This window comes from Xenopus laevis, chromosome 3S (genome assembly GCF_017654675.1).
Source record: "Xenopus laevis strain J_2021 chromosome 3S, Xenopus_laevis_v10.1, whole genome shotgun sequence".
Taxonomy (NCBI): domain Eukaryota; kingdom Metazoa; phylum Chordata; class Amphibia; order Anura; family Pipidae; genus Xenopus; species Xenopus laevis.
The window spans coordinates 108,831,747-108,851,851 of NC_054376.1; the positions used below are offsets into that span (position 1 = coordinate 108,831,747).

The 20,105-nt window shown below is 40.0% G+C and overlaps 1 protein-coding gene across 3 annotated transcripts in view; it reads right to left on the minus strand.

Moving 5' to 3' along the window:
• arhgap26.S (Rho GTPase activating protein 26 S homeolog) overlaps positions 1 to 20,105 on the minus strand; it is a 318,698-nt gene that overhangs the window by 72,906 nt on the left and 225,687 nt on the right. For all 3 annotated transcript variants that reach the window (XM_018256176.2, XM_018256175.2, XM_041588729.1), the window contains exon 20: positions 11,387 to 11,546. In XM_018256176.2, the coding sequence (XP_018111665.1) occupies positions 11,387 to 11,546 (160 nt within the window). The remainder of the gene's footprint in view (positions 1 to 11,386; positions 11,547 to 20,105) is intronic.

Sequence of the window (20,105 nt, forward strand, 5' to 3'; positions counted from 1 at the left end):
TCGGAGGACGATATTTTTTGGCATTTCAGCTATGATATTGGGACTGAACTGAAATTATACTATACATAATGGCATAAGGATGCACAGACGTCAGACAGTCACTACAGGGGTTATTTACTAAACTCCGAATGCAAAAAATCTGACTTTTAAAAAATCCCAAATTTTTCAGAATTTATTAAACCCAGAGGATGGAAAAGTCCAAATCTGAAAATCTGGCATCTCAGACCTGTCGAGGTTGCATATAAGTCTCAATGATTTTTTGATGTGCGCTGAGTTTCGTGCAATACCACAGAGTTTTCGGGCAATAAAAGGATAAGAAATCTGAGTTTTCAGATTACTTACCTAGCTGCTCTAAAAGTCATTCTAATATCTAGTATGTTGCATATACAGACATTAAAGGGATCCTGTTTTTTCAAAACGCACCAGTTAATAGTGCTACTCCAGCAGACTTCTGCACTGAAATTCATTTCTCAAAAGAGCAAACAGATTTTTTAATATTCAATTTTGAAAATTTTTGGAAATTTTGAAATGTGTCTCAGTGGGACATGGGTTTTTACTATTGAGTGCTGTTCTTAGATCTACCAGGCAGCTGTTATCTTGTGTTAGGGAGCTGCTATCTGGTTACCTTCCCATTGTTCTTTTGTTTGGCTGCTGGGGGGAAAAGCGAGGGGGTGATATCACTCTAACTTGCAGTACAGCAGTAAAGAGTGATTGAAGTTTATCAGAGCACAAGTCACATGACTTGGGGCAGCTGGGAACTTGACAATATGTCTAGCCTCATGTCAGATTTCAAAATTGAATATAAAAAAATCAGTTTGCTCTTTTGAGAAATGGATTTCAGTGCAGAATTCTGCTGGATTAACTGAATCATTTTGGAATTTGTTTTTCCCCATGACAGTATCCCTTTAGGGAAAGGAAAGACCTTGTTTCCCTGAACATACTTGTCTTTACTGCAAATCTCATTCAAAGTATAAAAAAGTCTTTGCCTGACGCTGCTTTGTAGAGTCTGAAAAGGTTGAAAAAAAATTCTACAATAGAAAACTATGATTAAAAATAGTGGATGCTGATGGCAAGTTCATGATCAGCTTATTGTCACGAGGAATCCCAAGCCTTAAGTGCAGCAGCTGTTAAATAAGTAGGTGACATGACCGGGTGAGCCAGTGCGTGATACAAAAGCCAGTCAGACAGTCAGTGATGCTTTAGCAAGATATTCTCACTACTGTTTCCAGGCACAAATGTTCTTACCTTGTGTAGAATAAATATGGTATTTTTTTAGAACATAAAGATAACCAGGGGATAACCATAAGCAGATAAACCAGGGTCATGTCCCCTGGCCATGTTTTACAGAAAATCCAGTCTCTGGTTTATGTACAGATAAAGTATAAGATAATGCTACCACTATCCGTATGCAAAAATCCAATACATAGCTGTCTCTGGTCCTTAACATAAGTAAGGAGGAGAAGCTTACTGCCTATATAGAACACAGCTTATTTCAGTAGTTTCATTAAAACATCCCTAGTGATCATAAACTGATGATTCTATCGTTTATTCTGGTAAAAAGTCAACCTGGCTTCAGCTAAGCTAAATAACATGGCTGGATTAGAAATATCCTATATGAGAGCTTCCCTCATTTGTTTCTGCTTAACAGGAAATAAGAGATAAATCCTACTTTTAAAGGAGAAGGAACGCGACCAAGGCAGTTTATTGCCAATAGATTAACCACAACAGTGCAAGCTAGAACACCATTTTTATTCTTTAGAATGCTTTTCCATACCTGCGTTAATAGATCTAGACACAATCTCTGTTTATTTAGGATAGCAGCTGCCATTTTGGCTTGCTGTGATGTCACTTCCTGTCCGAGTCTCTCCCTGTTTGCTCATAGCTCTGAGCTCAGATTACAGCAGGGAGGGGAGAAGGGAGAGAGGAACAAACTGAGCATGCTCAAGCCCTAGCCCTGGAGGTTTAAGCTGAAAACAGGAAGTCTAATACAGAAGCCCATGTGTACACAATAGAAGGAAAGAAATGCTGTGTTTCTTTTGACAGAGGAGTCTCTGAGCAGCATTACTTTAAGGGTTTACTAGTGTATTTATATAGATCTTTCTGATAAAGCTTACTAAGTTTTAACATTCCCTTCTCCTTTAAATAATATATCATTTATTTTTAATACTCTAACTTGAAAAGCATGACTACATGGGTATTTTTTATAATAATCAGAAATGCAATGACAGAACACTAAGGTAGTGCAAGAGTGTGCCCCTTATGGCTCATGCATGGAGCATTACTGCCCGTGTATGGCTGTGTTCTGCACCTTGTACCAGATTAAAAAAAAAATACAGAACGAGCTGCACATAATCGTGTCAGAGGGCACATGCAAACTTTTTATCGTTGTCCTCTGCTGCATCTGAATGATGGCAGGTAGGTGGTGGTAGGGTAGTGCCTATATGGCTTCCATCTCTCAGAACCAGAAAAATGCAGCGTGCAAAATGCATATTGCTTTACCAAAAACAAACAACCCCTTATAAGGTTATATTTTCTACCCACTTGCACCCTGTATCACTGCTTTCTATAAAGAATGTCTAGCCTGTACAAAGGGACCTTTATTAAACAGACATTAGCACTAATAGAATTTATGCCTCAAGTAAGGTTACAGAATTCAGGAGGGGTTAAATGCCGTCTGATTATGGTTCTGCCGTAATAAGTACCAACACATAGAAAGTAATAGTAAGGGAAGTTATTATGTAAACAGAAGATATATTAGGGCAAATGCACACAAAGATTTATTATTGTCACTGTTCAGGAGAAAACCAGGCATCATCACAGCCTTCTCCATCAGCTTTCCAGTCCTTTAAAAGTGGAAAGCCACAGCCAATTGCATAAACTTGTAGAAGAGTACTTGAGAATTAGCAGGGTGCTCTTCAGCCAATTTCTATCTCCTTCATCAGGCCCTAAAAAAGGGCAACAGGGCCAAGGCAGTTTAATTTGTTGGCTATGGTGCTTCAAGGTTCAGAGTGGTCCTGGTCATTCATGTAGGTAATTAAAATAACATCTGTCCTTTCAGATTAGGGCCAGAACAGCAACTTTATTAGGGTGTTTAATTGCTGTGACAATGTCTAACAAATGGACATCAATTGATTCTTTAGGGTGCAAGATAATCTGGGAATTGTGGGCTGAGCCATTTGCTGGATTATCTATATGCCTTACAAGAACTAAACAAAATTGAGTTGTTTTAAGGCCCATAAGTGTCAATTTTATTAATGCTATACCTTGTCTGCCAGCTCACCCCATGCCCACCTACAGGCTGCCACTGATCTCTCTCCTTCTTCTCACCAGGAGACAACAGATAGTAGATTTACAATAACAATGGGCAATTTAGTCATATATAATGTTATGTTATAAAAGGCACTATGTTTGCCCAGGCAACCCATCCTATAGCAACCAATCAGCAGGTAGAATTTGGTAGTCACCTGTTTAAATGGTTGCTATGAGTTTCTGCTCTTGGGGAAACTTAAGGAGACATGTAATTAAAATTACAAGCCTTGTTTAAAATGGCATTTTTACTAATGTTTAGTGCTGCTTGCAATTCAGAATAATTTGCTGGCGAATATTACATGGCTTATTATCGCCGAGATGTTTGCCAACGGTTTTTGCGAGAAACATATTACATTCCCCCACTAGTGCCTTATATTACATATGCGCGATATATAGAAAAGTGTGAATATGTTTTATTCTTATTGCTACAACTGGAACTGAAATGGATATGGCACAGACGACCTCTGTCCATCCAGAGGGATCACAAATTCTCACTGGAAGTGGGGAGGTATTTAATGAAGAAATAAATCTACATTCGAAGTGTTCAAGTGCACTTACAATGTTACTAGGTTATGGGTTTACAGCTCCTATTGTTTGCCCCATCATCTCAGAAAGGCTTTGCTGTACCAGCAGATTCAGATTAGCTGACTACAGCAAGACACTGCCCTTCCCGGCAGCAGCATGCAAAGGAGATCATCATGAGTGAGCAGATTTGTGTCCCACTGCTTGCGGCTAAACAGGTGAACTGGAACACTCAGCACATGCGTGACAGAATATGACAAGGGCTCTTTAATTCGTTGAGGAAAAAAAGTTAATGAATGAATAGGTTACAGAAACACGTGACAAATTCATGTGTTAAGGTAATTCAGATATAGTGTTGCCTTTCATTTAATGCAACCAGCACCGACCAGTTACTTGCATTTAACTCGTGGCTCTGAATTGGAAAATGATCTGGTGATCAACGTCACCTTAATACAGCTCAGTTAAATACAGTCCAACCTTGGGAAAGTATTTTGTGCAGCGTAATACTGACGACTGCCAAATGCAAAGGTTTCTGACTCTCCTTTAAATATATATAACCTTGAGTTAAGGTTACCAGAACATCCAATAAGGATCATCATTTCTGAAACCCCCACAAAACTGGAATCCCAAATCTACTGACTACTAGTATGAGCCCCAACATCTCCTTATCACCACACCTACCTTAAAGGGATCCTGTCATCGGAAGACATGTTTTTTTCAAAACACATCAGTTAATAGTGCTACTCCAGCAAAATTCTGCACTGAAATCCATTTCTCAAGAGAGCAAACAGATTTTTTTTATATTCAATTTTGAAATCTGACATGGGGCTAGACATTTTGTCAATTTCCCAGCTGCCCGTGGTTATGTGACTTGTGCCTGCACTTTAGGAGAGAAATGCTTTCTGGCAGGCTGCTGTTTTTCCTTCTATGTAACTGAATGTGTCTCAGTGAGACATGGGTTTTTACTATTGAGTGTTAGGGAGCTGCTATCTGGTTACCTTACCATTGTTCTTTTGTTTGGCTGCTGGGGGGGGGGAAGGGAGGGGGTGATATCACCCCAACTTGCAGTACAGCAGTAAAGAGTGATTGAAGTTTATCAGAGCACAAGTCACATGACTTGGGGCAGCTGGGAAATTTACAAAATGTCTAGCCCCATGTCAGATTTCAAAATTGAATATAAAAAAATCTGTTTGCTCTTTTAAGAAATGGATTTCAGTGCAGAATTCTGCTGGAGCAGCACTATTAACTGATTCATTTTGAAAAAAATGTTTTTTCCTATGACAGTATCCCATTAAATTGCAACCAACAATCTGCATCACTTCCTTATATCCTCCTGGGAAAGACTAATGCAATACAAATTCCTACATCAAGACTACCCGACACCAGTGAAACTACATGAATTCGATATTTGACAATTGCCAAAGATGCCGGACCAAGGTGGCAGACTCTCTCCATATGACCTGGCATATGTTGTCCCCAGGGCTGGAACTAGGGGTAGGCAGAAGAGGCACTTGCCTAGGGCGCAATGATATGGGGGGCTGGCCAGGTACCTGTTCAAAGGTCTTCTGCCTACCCTTAGTCCAGGTTTGCTCCCCTGCTGCTCTCGCCTCCCTCTTCTCTCCTCCGATCTATCACTCTCCTCTTCTACCTTTGTCACTGCCCCTCGCCAACCCTACCCTACACCTTCATCGCTCTCCCTTCTCTTCTATTATGGCGCACACACCCGGGGGGGGGGGGGAGGTGTAGCCGACCGGGGTGCCTAAGGCTCAGGCCCTGGTTGTCCCCACCAATACTGCCTACTTGTAGTCTTTGACAGAGCTGTAACAGGCAAGCTTCGGTCCTCCTCACCAGAGCATTGCTCTATTATGCAAAAAAGTATTATTTTGTGATGGATGGGCCCTAAAACACCACACAAAAGATCTGGCAAAAGTTAATAAATGCAACACTCCTCATGATTAAACTCATTTAATTACTCCACCCAACAAGTTTGTCAAAATCTGGCAGCCCTTGATTGATATAGAAGAATTGATCCTCCTTGATTAATATACTACAATGCCTATGTAAAATGCGTACATTGTGTATAATGGACTACCCTCCCTTAGCTACCTCTAAAAAGTTACCAAATCCTGTGAAAATTGCAGGGACATTTTTATGAAAAATCCGCTAGTAGGGCTGCTTGAAATGTATTTTAAATGCATCCAATCTGAGCTCCTCCTACAGGAGTAGTAGTGTAAAGTTTTTAGGGAGGAAGAAAGGGAGAACCTAGCGAATCACGATATGCAAAAGCTCTTAATAATAGAAAGTCCTGTTTGTTTTTAGGTGTCAGCATCACTTTAATTGAAACTCTCCTTGACAAACATGGAATATTTTCTTAAAGAACAAGCCATAAAATATCACGTTTAAAGCATGTCTCTATTTTCAATTGGAACAATGCTCTGCCATTCCATGGAACAAATGACTAGTTTGTAAAGTGAATGTCCTGTAATTCTTCAGTGACTTTGGAACAAGACTATATTTTGTACTTGAAGCATGGCAGTCCCCAGAAGCTGTGTGTGAAGTCAAGACTCTTGGTACTTTTGACAGGCAGGTAATTAAGTAAATCACGAGCGAGCAGCAATCTAAAGGCATGGCAGTACTCTGGATTTTTTTCATTTTGAAGAAAGGGTTTGATACTCGTGAGTTACTATGGGTAAGTTCTAACTGCTAAAGCAAATTGATAGGGGATTTTCCACAGGTCCCAGACATCCCATAATAGTATTTTCAAAATTTAATATTACAAGGTGATACAGATTCTCTCACTGGGGGTATATATTGCAAATGATGGTGACAAGTTGTTGATGAATATGAATTGATCCTCCTTGATTAATACACTACAATGCCTATGTAAAATGCGTACCCCTGTTATAAGGCAATCTTAATTATCTTAATAAAATGTCACATTGGTGTAATTAAAAGCCAATCAAAGCCCTAGGTAAGTGATCCCCAACCAGTAGCTCATGAGCAACATGTCGCTCTCCAACCCCTTGGATGTTACTCCCAATGGCCTCAAAGCAGGTGCTTATTTTTGAATTCCAGGCTTGGAAGCAAGTTTTAGTTTAGTTTATAAAAACCAGCTGTACTAGCTAACAGAGCCTTAATGTAGGTTGACATTCCACATAGGGCCTACTAAATGGCCAATCACAGCACTTATTTGGCACCCAGGAATATTTTTCATGCTAGTGTTGCTCCCCAACTCCTTTTACTTCTTAATGTTGCTCACGGGTTGTAAAGGTTGGGGATCCCTGCCCTAGGTAGTCACTACAGGTCACTTGCCTTTGATACTAAAGCACACTAGTTGACTTACCATTCCAGGTAAGGAAAAAACAAGCTCCCTATGGTGCACTCCATTTTCATCAAGTGACTGTTGCTGACTTGTCCTCTCCCCAGCAGTACCCCCTTAATGCAAATGGAACTTGCCATAGGGCAACTGTTTCCAACGCAGAAATATAGGAAGCAGCTGGCAGGTGCGGAAGGGCATTTGGTGGCCCATATTAATCCCCAGGAGTACCAAGGCAACAACTATGTCTGTGTGTATGAGTAAATATAAATGTGCAAAGAATGTTTTGATAACTCAGGAAAATAATACACTAATTTGCTGCCTATATAAGGGAATAAACAAAAATAAATACGAAAGGTATCATTCTTTTCCAATGTAAAGAAATATAAACAAACAAATGGTGGTAGAATATTGTGACCAAGTATGATGTGCCAAAATAAAGTCTGTTAAACTGTTGTGTCTAAACATCAGATCTGTAAGTCAAGACAAATGATGAGATGACTCTCATCTTGGATTTAATGGGACAGTTTTATGGGTAAAAAAAAAGTAACTAATATGCATATGATTATTGCTCAAGATCTAGCGATATAATAGGTTCAAACATTTGCTGTGCCAACACAGCCATAACAGATAAACCCCAGAAATAATTCTCTTTAGACTTGATCTGTATTGCAGTGACTGCAGGAATTCTGTGAGATGTCATCATGTAAGAATATATGGTCAGCCCAAGCGGAAGTGCTAATTATGAGCAGATGTCCATTGACTATTACATATATATATATATAGGTTAATATAGCTTGAGAATCTCCAACCCACTGGGGTATATTTATCAAAGAGTGAAGTTAATAGTGAAGTTCCGCCACTAGAGTGAAATTCCGCCACTCTCCATTCATTTCTATGGGATTTTTATAGGCGTATTTATCAAAGGGTGAATTTTCACTTTCACCCATTGATAAATACGCCTTTCAAAATCCCATAGAAATGAATTGAGAGCTGCGGAATTTCACTCTAGTGGAGGAACTTCACTCTTTGATAAATTTACCCCACTGTGTGCTTACAACCCCTACCCTCTGCCTTTACAAAAGGATAGAATTGTCCAGGGTCGCCCCACGCCTCCCTTCTTTGGGCCGTCACTGCAGAAAAACAAGAGCAGGGTATGAATCTGGCCCAGTCTGACCCTGGAACTGTCAAATAGTAGGCTCCATATAGCCTCCCAGCAGTCTGCCACTAGCACAAGAAGTGTTTTCTAATGGGTTTAACGAATACTTGACATGAGAACAAGGGGAGACTGGATAAGATAGCTATACAGCTAAATTTGTCTGTGCACTGGTATTATACTAAAACTGGTCTTAATCCTCATGTTTTGGAAAAACTGTTTTTTTAGACCTTGCTGAAGCCATGTCTGGGGCCCATGTGTATTTTGAACTGGACACCAGCACTGTCACAGTGAACGAACGACTGGTATAACAACATTGATGCCCATAATAAGCCTGCCCCCATAATAAGCCTGCCCATAATAAGCCTGCCCACAATAAGCCTGCCCATAATAAGCCTGCCCATAATAAGCCTGCCCACAATAAGCCTGCCCATAATAAGCCTGCCCATAATAAGCCTGCCCATAATAAGCCTGCCCATAATAAGCCTGTCCATAATAAGCCTGCCCATAATAAGCCTGTCCATAATAAGCCTGTCCATAATAAGCCTGTCCATAATAAGCCTTCCCATAATAAGCCTGCCCATGAAGCTGATCCAGATCGGCAGCAGTACCTTACAGGTCGCTATATTACAATTAGTAATTGTGAGGTTACATTTTGCTTCATCTGAAGACCTTTTCAACTGTAGAACTGGAACTGAGGAACAATAACATATTATTGGATTACTTTATTACTTTTTTCTATTACTACATAATACTACAAAACAGATTTTTCAGCACAGTGACTCACTGCCCCCACAGACTACTTGGTTAGTGTTTGCCAGTGGAGGTCATAATAATAGGAGATACAGTACTTTAAAATTCCACAGCTGAAGCAATTTCATGTTCGGCAACATCATAAAATCACCTCTGCTAAGAAATAAGGATTATGCTCATATTTAATTACAATGCACTCAAGTTCTTAGCACCCCTGACAACTCGCTCTGCTTGCAGTACAACAAGCATATTTAGCAGACATTCATAATACAAAACTGCACCATAGGAGTAAAAAAAATATAGGCAGGAGTGAAGTAAGAATCAGTATAACAGCAGGCTAAGATTACATGATTACATTTGGCAAATACTCAAACATCTCCCAAATACTCTTCCCATTTTAAGTCAAAAGGGAAGAAATGCATAAGAGCATAAAAAACCATGTATTTATCCCGAAACGCGGCGACGTTTTTTGACCACACACATTTTTGTGGCCACGCCCCCTAATTACCGTGTTAATTTTACAAAATTTGGCAGGTTATGAAAGTTTGAACATATTTCTGTTTTTTTTCCCAGTTATTACAGTTTTGCTAATGAAGGTGAATTGCCCTTTAAGCTGAGTCTAACTTCTCCCAAGGCACCTGTTATCTTATATTGTTACAATTACGTATTTGCTTATCTCGAAATTGTTACAAAAGTATCTTATCTGCTGCTGTGGCTGTTCTGGGCTCTCTGCCAAAAGCCAATTAAGTTAGAAACTTTGTTTCTTTTTCTGGCTGTTCAGTGCAGAGAAAAACTTTCCAGTACAAACGAGAGGCTACGGGTTGAGCTGTCAAAAGAGGGACTGACCCTGTAAAAACGGGATAGTTGGGAGGTATATATTTCATCTATCTCTTTGGAGTACTTCTCTTGAAATTCAATAGAGGAGCAAGGGGTGAGGGGATGGGGCTAGAATGAAAATCTCCGGTGGGATGGCACTCGGAGCGATTCGTTTTCCAAAGTCGCCCAAGGTTGCCTCACAAGGAAACTTCGGGCAACTTTGGAAAACAAAAGATCCGAGTGCCATCCTTCCGGCAATTTTCATTCTAGCCAGCAGGAAGGCAGGGGAGGTAATTCGGGAAGATTAGTCGCCCCGAAGAAGAGGAGATTTGACGCCAGCCAACTAATCTCCCCGAATTGCAGCGTGTGTCTCTGCCCTAATAGGCTGTTAGTTTTGATTGAATACAAATGTGGGAAAAAACTTGAATACCTTGAATTTGTGAGTTTACAAGCGTGAAAAAGTTGAAAAATTGGAATTAAATAAATGCCTCCCACTGAATCCTATATGACCTTGCAAGCGTTTAAATGCTTTTAAATGTTTTACATTCAAGTTTCTCTACCTCAATAAATAACATTTTAACGTTATAATTCGTGTGTTAGTTTCAGCTCAAAAAAAAAAAAACCTTTGCAGTAAAAACCCAAATTGGAATGTTGATAAATTAGCCTTGTGGAGATCTATTTACTTAATTCGAATTTTAGTGATTTTAGAGGTTTTTGAAACCACAATTAAACCACGAATGCAATGAAAGTTATTAAAATACAAAATCTAAAAAGTACAGTCGAAAAAAAACAACAAAAAAATGCTGAACGGTGCACTAAAAAAATCTGAAAGCCTCTAATTAGAGTTTTTTGTGGTTTTTATACTTAATAAATCTTGAATTTTAAATGGCAGTATTATCAAAATGTGAGTTTAAATAGACTTCTAAAAATGAGTAGAAAGTGGTTGATTTTCCCCACTCTAATTTCCCACTTTGATAAATCTGCCCCTAAATCTCTCACTATTCATTTAAAGGGGTGGTTAACCTTTAGGTTAACTTTTACTATGTTATAGAATCGACAGTTTTAAGCAACTCTTTCCTGCTTTCAAATGGGGGTCACCGACCCCATCTAAAAAACGAATGCTCTGTAAGGCTACAAATGTATTGTTATTGGTACTTTTTATTACTCATCTTTCAATTTAGGCCTCTCCTATTCATATTCCAGTATATTATTTAAATCAATGCATGGCTAAGTTAATTTGGACCCTAGCAACCAGGTAGCTGAAATTGCAAACTGAAGAGCTGCTGAATAAAAATTGAATTAATTTAAAAAATAAAAACCAGAATATCTCTCTATACATAATATTAAAAGTTAACTCAAAAGCAAACAACCCCTTTAACTGTAACCAGGTCCTACAAAGACTATAGAGCAAACAAAAAGTGCCATTATCACAATGGAGAGCAACAAACGCAAACTGGATGTATTCGGTTTCATCCATTGAGTAAGTGGCGCTATCTCCTCCTCTCAATACTCACAGGGAATTGGGCCTGCTGACTTTGGCCACATCCAAGTCTGGATCATTGGCGTTGAGATTATTCATATTAGAACGCTGGGCACAGGTGGAGTTGATTGAGCTATTAGCATTGGATGAACTCACAGATTCTGCACTGGAATTCACACTGTCCCTCTTCTCTTCTGAAAACAGACAAGGGAGATAAAGGGTTAAAATGCATGAATGAATTTATTATTATATTGACAATAACACTTAATATGCCATATCATATACCTTTATACCTATGAATAGAGGCCCAACTTACTGTGTACACAGGACATTCCGTCTCACCATTTTCTACATTTATTTAGCTATAGATGGAAGCTGAAGAATAGAGCTTAGCCAGTATATATATATTTCTATATTGTCTTTATACCGTATAGTGCCAGCTTTAAATGTTTAAATACTTTATAGGATGGTAGAGCAACGGTGTGACACAATAAAAACATACCATTGGTCCAATGAAAAGAAGATACCAAGTGTTAAGAGGGGGAAGCTAAGTTGGTAGGTAACTTACAGGAGAACTAAAGCTTAACTAAAGAAGTAGCTAGAAACCAGTGCAATTAGAATCAGAATTTAATAATCAGCCCTATAGCATCAGCTTATATTACATGCTGGATAATTAGTGATGACCCCTAAGCTTAGCTTCTCAACAGCTGCTCAGAGCCCACTGAGCATGTGAGTGTCACAGACACTTTCCAAGATGGTGACCCCCCTGTGACAAGTTTGAAGTTCTGGATCTTTGCTGCTTTTGAGAAGCTTAAATTTTCGGCTGGTGCAATAAGTTCAGTGTATAAATTATGGCAATTTTTAGACATTCATTTTTAGAGTTTATTTCTCCTTACTGGTGAGTAATAAATACATCCCCGGAAAGGGAATTGTTTATGTGAGTTGATCATCTTACAGTTGAGGAAGGGACATCTAGACCATCCTAAGGGGCCAAGTAGGCAATTGTTAACAATTTTCCAGGAAGACAAGCTGAGGAGAAGGCGGCTGACTCAGGGCAAGACCAGGCTGGGCCTGGGACAGGGGGCCCAGGGTTGAAGCAGATATTTATCCAACCCTTTGCTCTTATCTTGGTGTTTTTGCCTTCAGTAACTCAGTTCTAATTAAGAAGTCATCAGACCTTTCTTATTAAGAACGTATGAACATTTGCAATGAGGGATTGCAATAGAATAGATTGCTCATGCCTTTTGTATTGATGAAGAACAGATTTAATAGCTTGGACAAAACAGGCAAGTTTGCATAACACAGTCTAAAGAAATTTGCAAGTAAATGGTCCAACAGACTCATTTAAAACAACTGTGTTGGCAACCCTGAACAACGCACACAAGACAGGAAAATTGCGGCTCAATCCCACGAGTAAAGAATTAAAATTTCTAAATGTGGCTCACCCAGCACAAAGTTGGACCTGGGTCTATCACGTTCAGGTGCAGCCTTAACACATCTAAAGCATGAAGTGAAAATTATCACAGTAAACCGCTGTCACCGATGGCATCTGGTGGCTCGGGTGCAGCACCCCGAACCCATAGCTTGGGGAATAATATCGACAATTTGTAGAAAAAGAAACGCACTGCAGGAGCCAGTCGATGACTATTATTAAGTATCTTCGGATACTTAATGCGGAATGCGTTAGGACCGTTGATTTAGCTCTTTTGGAATAAAGTTTCTTTTATCGGCACCGACTGGCTCCTGGAGTGCGTGTCCTTTTCTACAAACCCTGAATAACCCTGCAGAACACTGAACTTGCTTTTACCACATTTGGATGATAAGGTCCAATAAAACTTGGGCACTAGCACCATGAATATGACCATGTACATCGTGGGGTCTCAATATAAGCAAATTTTACTCTTTTACTATGTCTGTGCTTTACTTCAGTACACAGCAAATGTTTGCGTGCCAACTGCAAATAAGTTGCACTGGACACAAACTTTATTCAGCAGTAGAGCAGCTATAGAGGCAGTAGACCCCCCCCCCCAAGTATGGGACCTGCAAACTGCAACTGTCATCTAATAAGGCAATTGTGTTGGAATCCTGTACAGACTATCGAGGGAGTGCAGATACAGTATTTGCAATGTTGTATTGATATGGTAGAACATATTGGCTATGCTTGCCATCTATTTTTAAGGGCCCCAGTTAATTTATTTATGTTTTTCCTGTAGTTTGTAACATTGTTCATAGTTTCATTAAAGGGATTCAGTCATGATATTTATAGTTTACTTTTTATTTCTAAATTACACTGTTTACATGCAAATAATTCACTAAACCATTTAAAAATGCATTCTTGAACCAATAAGTGTATTTTTCTTTAGCTGTAATATTGGTATGGAGGCAGCCATCTTAGTGCTTTGTGTCTGATTCTGAGCTTTGACAAGGAGCCAGCACTTCAGGATGGAACTGCATTGAGACGGTTGTTGTTTCTTCCCTTCCCACTATATTTAATGACCTAGGTCATGCCCACCTAGTGGACATGAGAATAGCACCCAAGCAGGAATAAGCACTTTTTGCAATGCAAACAAATCCTTCAGCAGAGGTGGCAGGTAGCTGCTATCTGGTTTGCTGCCCATTGTTCTGTTGATAGACTGCTCAGGAGGGAAGGGGTTGATATCACTCCAACTTGCAGTGTAGCAGTAAAGAGTGACTGAAGTTTATCAGAGCACAAGTCACATGACTGGTAGCACCTGGGAAACTGCAAATATGTCTAGCCCCGTGCCAAATTTCAAAATGAAATAAGAAAATCTGTTTGCTCTTTTCAAAAATGGATTTCAGAGCAGAATTCTGCTGGAGTAGCACTGACTCATTTTTTTTTTTCAAAAAAGACATCTTTTCCCGTGACAGTATCCCTTTAAGTTTTCTATGCATTTTTTTCTCTCTAAGGCACACACACCGGTTTTAGCTGTTGTCAGCCTGCGTATTTTTGCAGGCTGAATGAAGCATATCTGCTATGTGCCACTGCTCCATTGATTTGCATTCGATCAGCCCTCATGGGCCCCTGCCGGTCCTTTATTTTGCAGCCCCGGTGGACCCCAAAGGCTCCAGTGCAACTCTGAGCTTGTGTGCGGTCAAACAAAGCGGAGCTGAAGTTGAGATCAGTATTTGGGCTGACCTCAGCCTATGTGTAACCACACAACGTCTGAACAGATTCAAATCAATGGAGCAGGGGCACTGAGCAGATCTGATCAGATTTTTTTAGGTGTCTTTTCTTCTGCAAGGCCAGCAAATTTTGCATTAAATTAACACTAGTTAAAGGAACAGTAACACCAAAAAATTTAAGTGTTTTAAAGTAATGAAAATATCATGTAGTGTTGCCCTGTACTGGTAAAACTGGTGTGTTTGCTTCAGAAACACTTATAATAATATGTATAAATAAGCTGCTGTGGAGCAATGGCGGTAATTGAAAAACGGCTATATGGCTCAGGTTAACGAATTCTACAGAACTTATTTGCTATCTGCTGTGTAACCTGAGCCTTTTCTCCTTTTCTTCCAATGGCTGCCCCCATTGCTACACAGCAGCTTATTTATATAAACAATAGTAGTGTTTCTGAAACACATCAGTTTTACCAGTGCAGGGCAACACTGCATTATATATTTTTTTTCCTTTAAAACACTTATTTTTTGACGTTACTGTTCCTTTAAACACTAGCTAAAAAGACAATGAAAACATGACAAGACTACTATGAAACAGAGAATTATGGCAGATAAGAACAGAATGACCTTGCCAGTCCACTGATTAAACCACAAAGGTATTTGCTGATTGTGTTTAGTACTTACAGCAGCATTAAGGAAGTGACACACCAGGAGATTAATCGCTATCGATACATCAGCTGCTTCTCTGGGCAACTAATCTCCTGCACTCTCCAGTAAAAAGCTTTCCCATAGGCAATAATGTGAATCGCTGGTGGTAAAACACGTCGCTCCAGTCCAGGGCTGGAACTAGGGGTAGGCAGAAGAGGCACGTGCCTATGGCGCAAAGGCAGAGGGGCGCCAGGCACGTACCTCTTTTGATGGTTTCCCTTAGTTCGGACCCATCTTGGGCTGCAGTTCCTGCTCAATGACGATTGTGCGCTCTTCCGCGCATGCGCATTTGTGTGGCACCGGCACTTTCGCGCATTCGCACTCACGCAGGCTTGGCACTTCCACGCATGCGCAGTCAATCGTTCTCTTCTGCGCATGTGCATACGATTGGGAGCGCCGTAGTCGGCCAGGTTGCCTTGGGCGCCTGGTCGACTTGGCCCGGCACTGCTCCAGTCTCCCAAAATCGCTTGAAGTTTCCTCTTGTAGCAATTTTGGGAGACTTGAGTGACACGTGTTTTACCACCAGTGATTCACATTATTGCCTATGGGAAAGCTTTTTTACTGGAGAAGCAGCGATTTATCGCTAGCGATTAATCTCCTGGTCTGTCACTGCCTTATGGACAATTAATTTACTGCAAGATTGACCCTTGACATCTGCTTATAGACTTTGCCATAGATGCCACAAAATCTATTGCATCTTTATTATAGCAAAGCACAATATTTTTAACTCTAATGTACCACATTCCAGCTATTTTTGGAACAAAGGGGAACATTTGTGGACACAAGGCAAATTGGGAGCTCTGTACTTACCTCGTACTCCAGACAAAGGTGCAGGTGAAAGGTGCAGAGTGCACTTTAGACTGTGCTTTGGATAAGCAACCTAAAGGCCACAACTTTATGACTTTAGTGCCAGGGGCGTTGCTGCAATAAGGCAAGTAGAGACACCCAATTGCACTCTCTGCATTAGCGATGAGGCCCCTCTGGACCTCTGGGTAAGCGCTGGGGAGCAAGGGGAAGCGGCGGCATCGCAGGAGCCACCTCAGGCGGCAAGAAGCAAAGTATTGACTCTGCGATTTAAGCTACCGAACACATACAGTAAGATGACCAGGCATGTATTGTAGTTACAGAATTTAGTAATGGGTGGAGGGCACACCAATTCAGCAAATGCTGTAGGTAAACAGTGCAAGAGGTGCAAACATCAAAAGGGTACCCCTACAATGGGTACCCCACAACGTAACAATATATAGATAGGTATGCACACTCAAAAGAAGACAAGTATGGTATATTTAAAATAAAGTTTTACTTATTTATGCAAATAATACATACAAAGCCACAATGGTAGGCCTGTATAATACAATACATAAGCTTACATGGTATATACCTAACGTTTAAACATAGCCACAATTACATAACAGTAAACAGTAAGTATTACAATTTATACAGCAAGGAGCAGATACACCTACCACCAGTATGAGAATGGCCCCAACGTTTCGGCGTAAGCCTTTGTCAAGGGGACCAGAATCCCCTTGACAAAGGCTTACGCCGAAACGTTGGGGCCATTCTCATACTGGTGGTAGGTGTATCTGCTCCTTGCTGTATAAATTGTAATACTTACTGTTTACTGTTATGTAATTGTGGCTATGTTTAAACGTTAGGTATATACCATGTAAGCTTATGTATTGTATTATACAGGCCTACCATTGTGGCTTTGTATGTATTATTTGCATAAATAAGTAAAACTTTATTTTAAATATACCATACTTGTCTTCTTTTGAGTGTGCATACCTATCTATATAATGTATTGTAGTTACATAATAGGTTTAGTATAGTCAGTTGGCACAAACAATAACTGTCAGCAGGGCCGCCACCAGAAATCACAGGCCCCCCTACAACAAAATTTCTGGGGCACTGCCCACCCCAGCCCCACCCACTCCACACCACAGTTAAAAGACCACATAGACATCAGCGCTAAAAAAGTAAAACCCCCCCCCACACACACACAAGTTATAAAAGGCTATTGGTGTTAGGGCCCCCTTATAAGTTAAAAAAAAAAACTGTGGCACCAGGGCCCCCCATAAAAATTCTTTTTTTTAAAAAAAGTAAAAAAAAAAAAAGTTAAAAAAAAATAATTGGTGACCAGGGCCCCCCTGCAAGTTAAAAAAAATTGAGGCCCCAGTCTCACTGTGTATTGGTATACTGCTGAGATGACAATAAAGTTTACTTTGACTTTATTTCTTTTAAAAAAATGGCAGGGGCCTATAGAGTATTAAAATAATACATTGTGGCCAGGAGTTTAGAACTGAACTCGTGGCTTCAGGACTTCAACTCTGGCTGCTTTTGTGACTTCGGGTCTTTTCACCACTTCGGGATTTCAACTTCAGCTCGGGTCTTTTCGTAGCTTTGAGACTTCGGCACTTTGGCTTTTCGGGACTTCAGGAGAGGCGGCACGTCTTTGGCGCTATCAAGGGGGGCCCGGCTATTTCGAAAAGTGCAGCCTGTGCCCCCTTAATGGCGGCCCTGAGTCTGTCAGTGTATACTGACAATCTGGCAATAACAATAGATGGAATGGATGATGTCCTTGACTTGTTTTGTTACAACTGTCGTCTTTAGCAATAAATGCCAGTCAGCAGCTGCATGGGCAAACACGTTTTTGAGCTGTATTAAAAGGGGCATAGATTTGAAGGAGAAGAGGGTCACTGACTTTATAAAGCACTAGTAAGGCCTCACCTATAATATGGAGTACAGTTTGGTCTCCAGTGCTCAAATGGGATATTATCGAATTCGAAACAATCTAAAAAAAAGTGGAACAAAGCAAATGACAGGTATGGAAAGTTTTAGCTCTGAAGCAAAATTGACTAAACTGGGTTTGTTTACACTAGAGAAGAGGCACTTAATGTGTGGATAAAATAACTACATATAGGGACAATACACTAATCTCTCTAAAGCTTTGTTTACCATTAGGTCCTTTCAACTGACATCTCGGCATAACTGAATATCCTGCTCCTGTGCCTTTAGCGCTGGCTTTTGTTTTTTAGATATTGAGTTTTGGACTTGAAGGGATACCGGAAAAGGAGTGTGATTTCACCTGAACCTTGGGACTTTTTTTGGACTTTATTTGGGCATAACTGGGCAAATAAAGTGTGCCCCAATGGAATCTGAGTGTATACACTGCTATATATACAAACATTTCACAAGCTCCTAGCAAATACGAAGCTTCCATTTAACTGCCACGTAGAGGCAAAATGAAAAGTACGAAAACATTATAGAATTAATTGAAAAAGCTTTGCAAAGTAAACTCATTCTGTTTTCGCTGACATGTTGGCAGATTGCAGGTGTCAGCACAACAGCTGGAAACTTGGGTAAACTAACAGTTTTATAGATACCATTTTTCAAAACCTCAAAAGATAAACATCCAGAAACACTTGTCAGCTCAACTGGCTATTATATTTGCTTGTTTCCTTCCTGACTCTGTTCTTCTACCCGTCTCTCATCACGGCAGGGAAACCTGGGTAACACATACAATTATGGAGTCAGAAAATGCCATGACTGATGCATGATACGGTCGCACCTCGGAACCGTGGTTGCTGCCGTGAAAACACTTTCAGTGTCAAGTTAGTGGCTTGTTAGTTTACACTTTAATAGCAAAAGTGTATAGTAGTGCAGTATGAGATGATCCAAATGAAGAGTATGAAATATATGGAAATGTATTGACCCAGAAAAGAACTGGATATGGGTATTGTAACTCTCTCTTCAAGCAGTACAGACCAGTAGATAGGAAACAATTCAAATAATGGTTTAGTCAGGTAAATGGATAACCGAGTTTCCTATGCCGCATAATTAATAGGCATCTATAAAGGGGCACAGTTTTAGAGACAGCTCTACTCTGTGACTGTTGGGGTAAGGAGGCATTTTTATTTTCTTCCTATGGATTTCCCTTATTAAATGCTGAATGTAATTTTATTTTATATTTGTTTTACTTAACCTTCTGTGAAGATACTCCCTTGCAAGCACTTTAAATTGCATTGTCAATCTGCCCACAAGTTCCCCATTCCCTCTTACAGGTCTCCTATTGTGTATTGTCTGTTAATTTACACTATGGGAAAGAGGTTATATAGGTTTATTAAAGGGCACCTATCACCGCCAAAATCAAACACATATTAACAAGTACAACCTAAACATGTCAAATGACATATATAGTTTTTTTTTTAAAAAAACTGCAAGTTTTAAAAAAAAAAAAACTTACTTTGTCAAATGGGTTACATATAACTATATAACAGTGACTATAACATGCTCAGATTGTAGCACTGCCCTGAGTATTCTACCCAGAATGCCTAGTTTTAGTAAACTGCTCCACTAGAAGTATTTTGAATATTTATAATAATAATTATATAGAAGAGATTTTGCAGAAGGTATAGTGAGCTGATGATTTACATTATACAAACAATTCTAACTGTTTTAAAAATCTGATTTCTTGAACTTTCACATAGTGTATTTACTTAGTAAATGATTTTAGTTATGAATGGTGCTCTTTAAGGGCAGGGGCACATGGGCAGATTCATGAAAGATTTAGTCGCCTGGCGACTAATTGCCTCTTCTTTGGGGCGACAATCTCCCTGAACTGCCTTCCCCCTGCTATACTGAGAAAACACCAGCGCAATGGCACTCGCACCGCTTCGATTTCCGAAGTCGCCTCACAAGGAGACTTCGGCCGACTTTGGAAATCGAAGCACCACGAGTGCATTGCTGCAGGCGATTTTTCATTTTAGCAGGCCGAAGGCAGTTCGGGGATATTGACGCCCCAAAGAAGAGGCGATTAGTCGCCAGGTGACTAAATCTCCCCGAATCTGCCCGTGTGCCCCTGCCCTAAGTCTGTGGTTAAAGCATATTATTTGTATTTAATATACCTG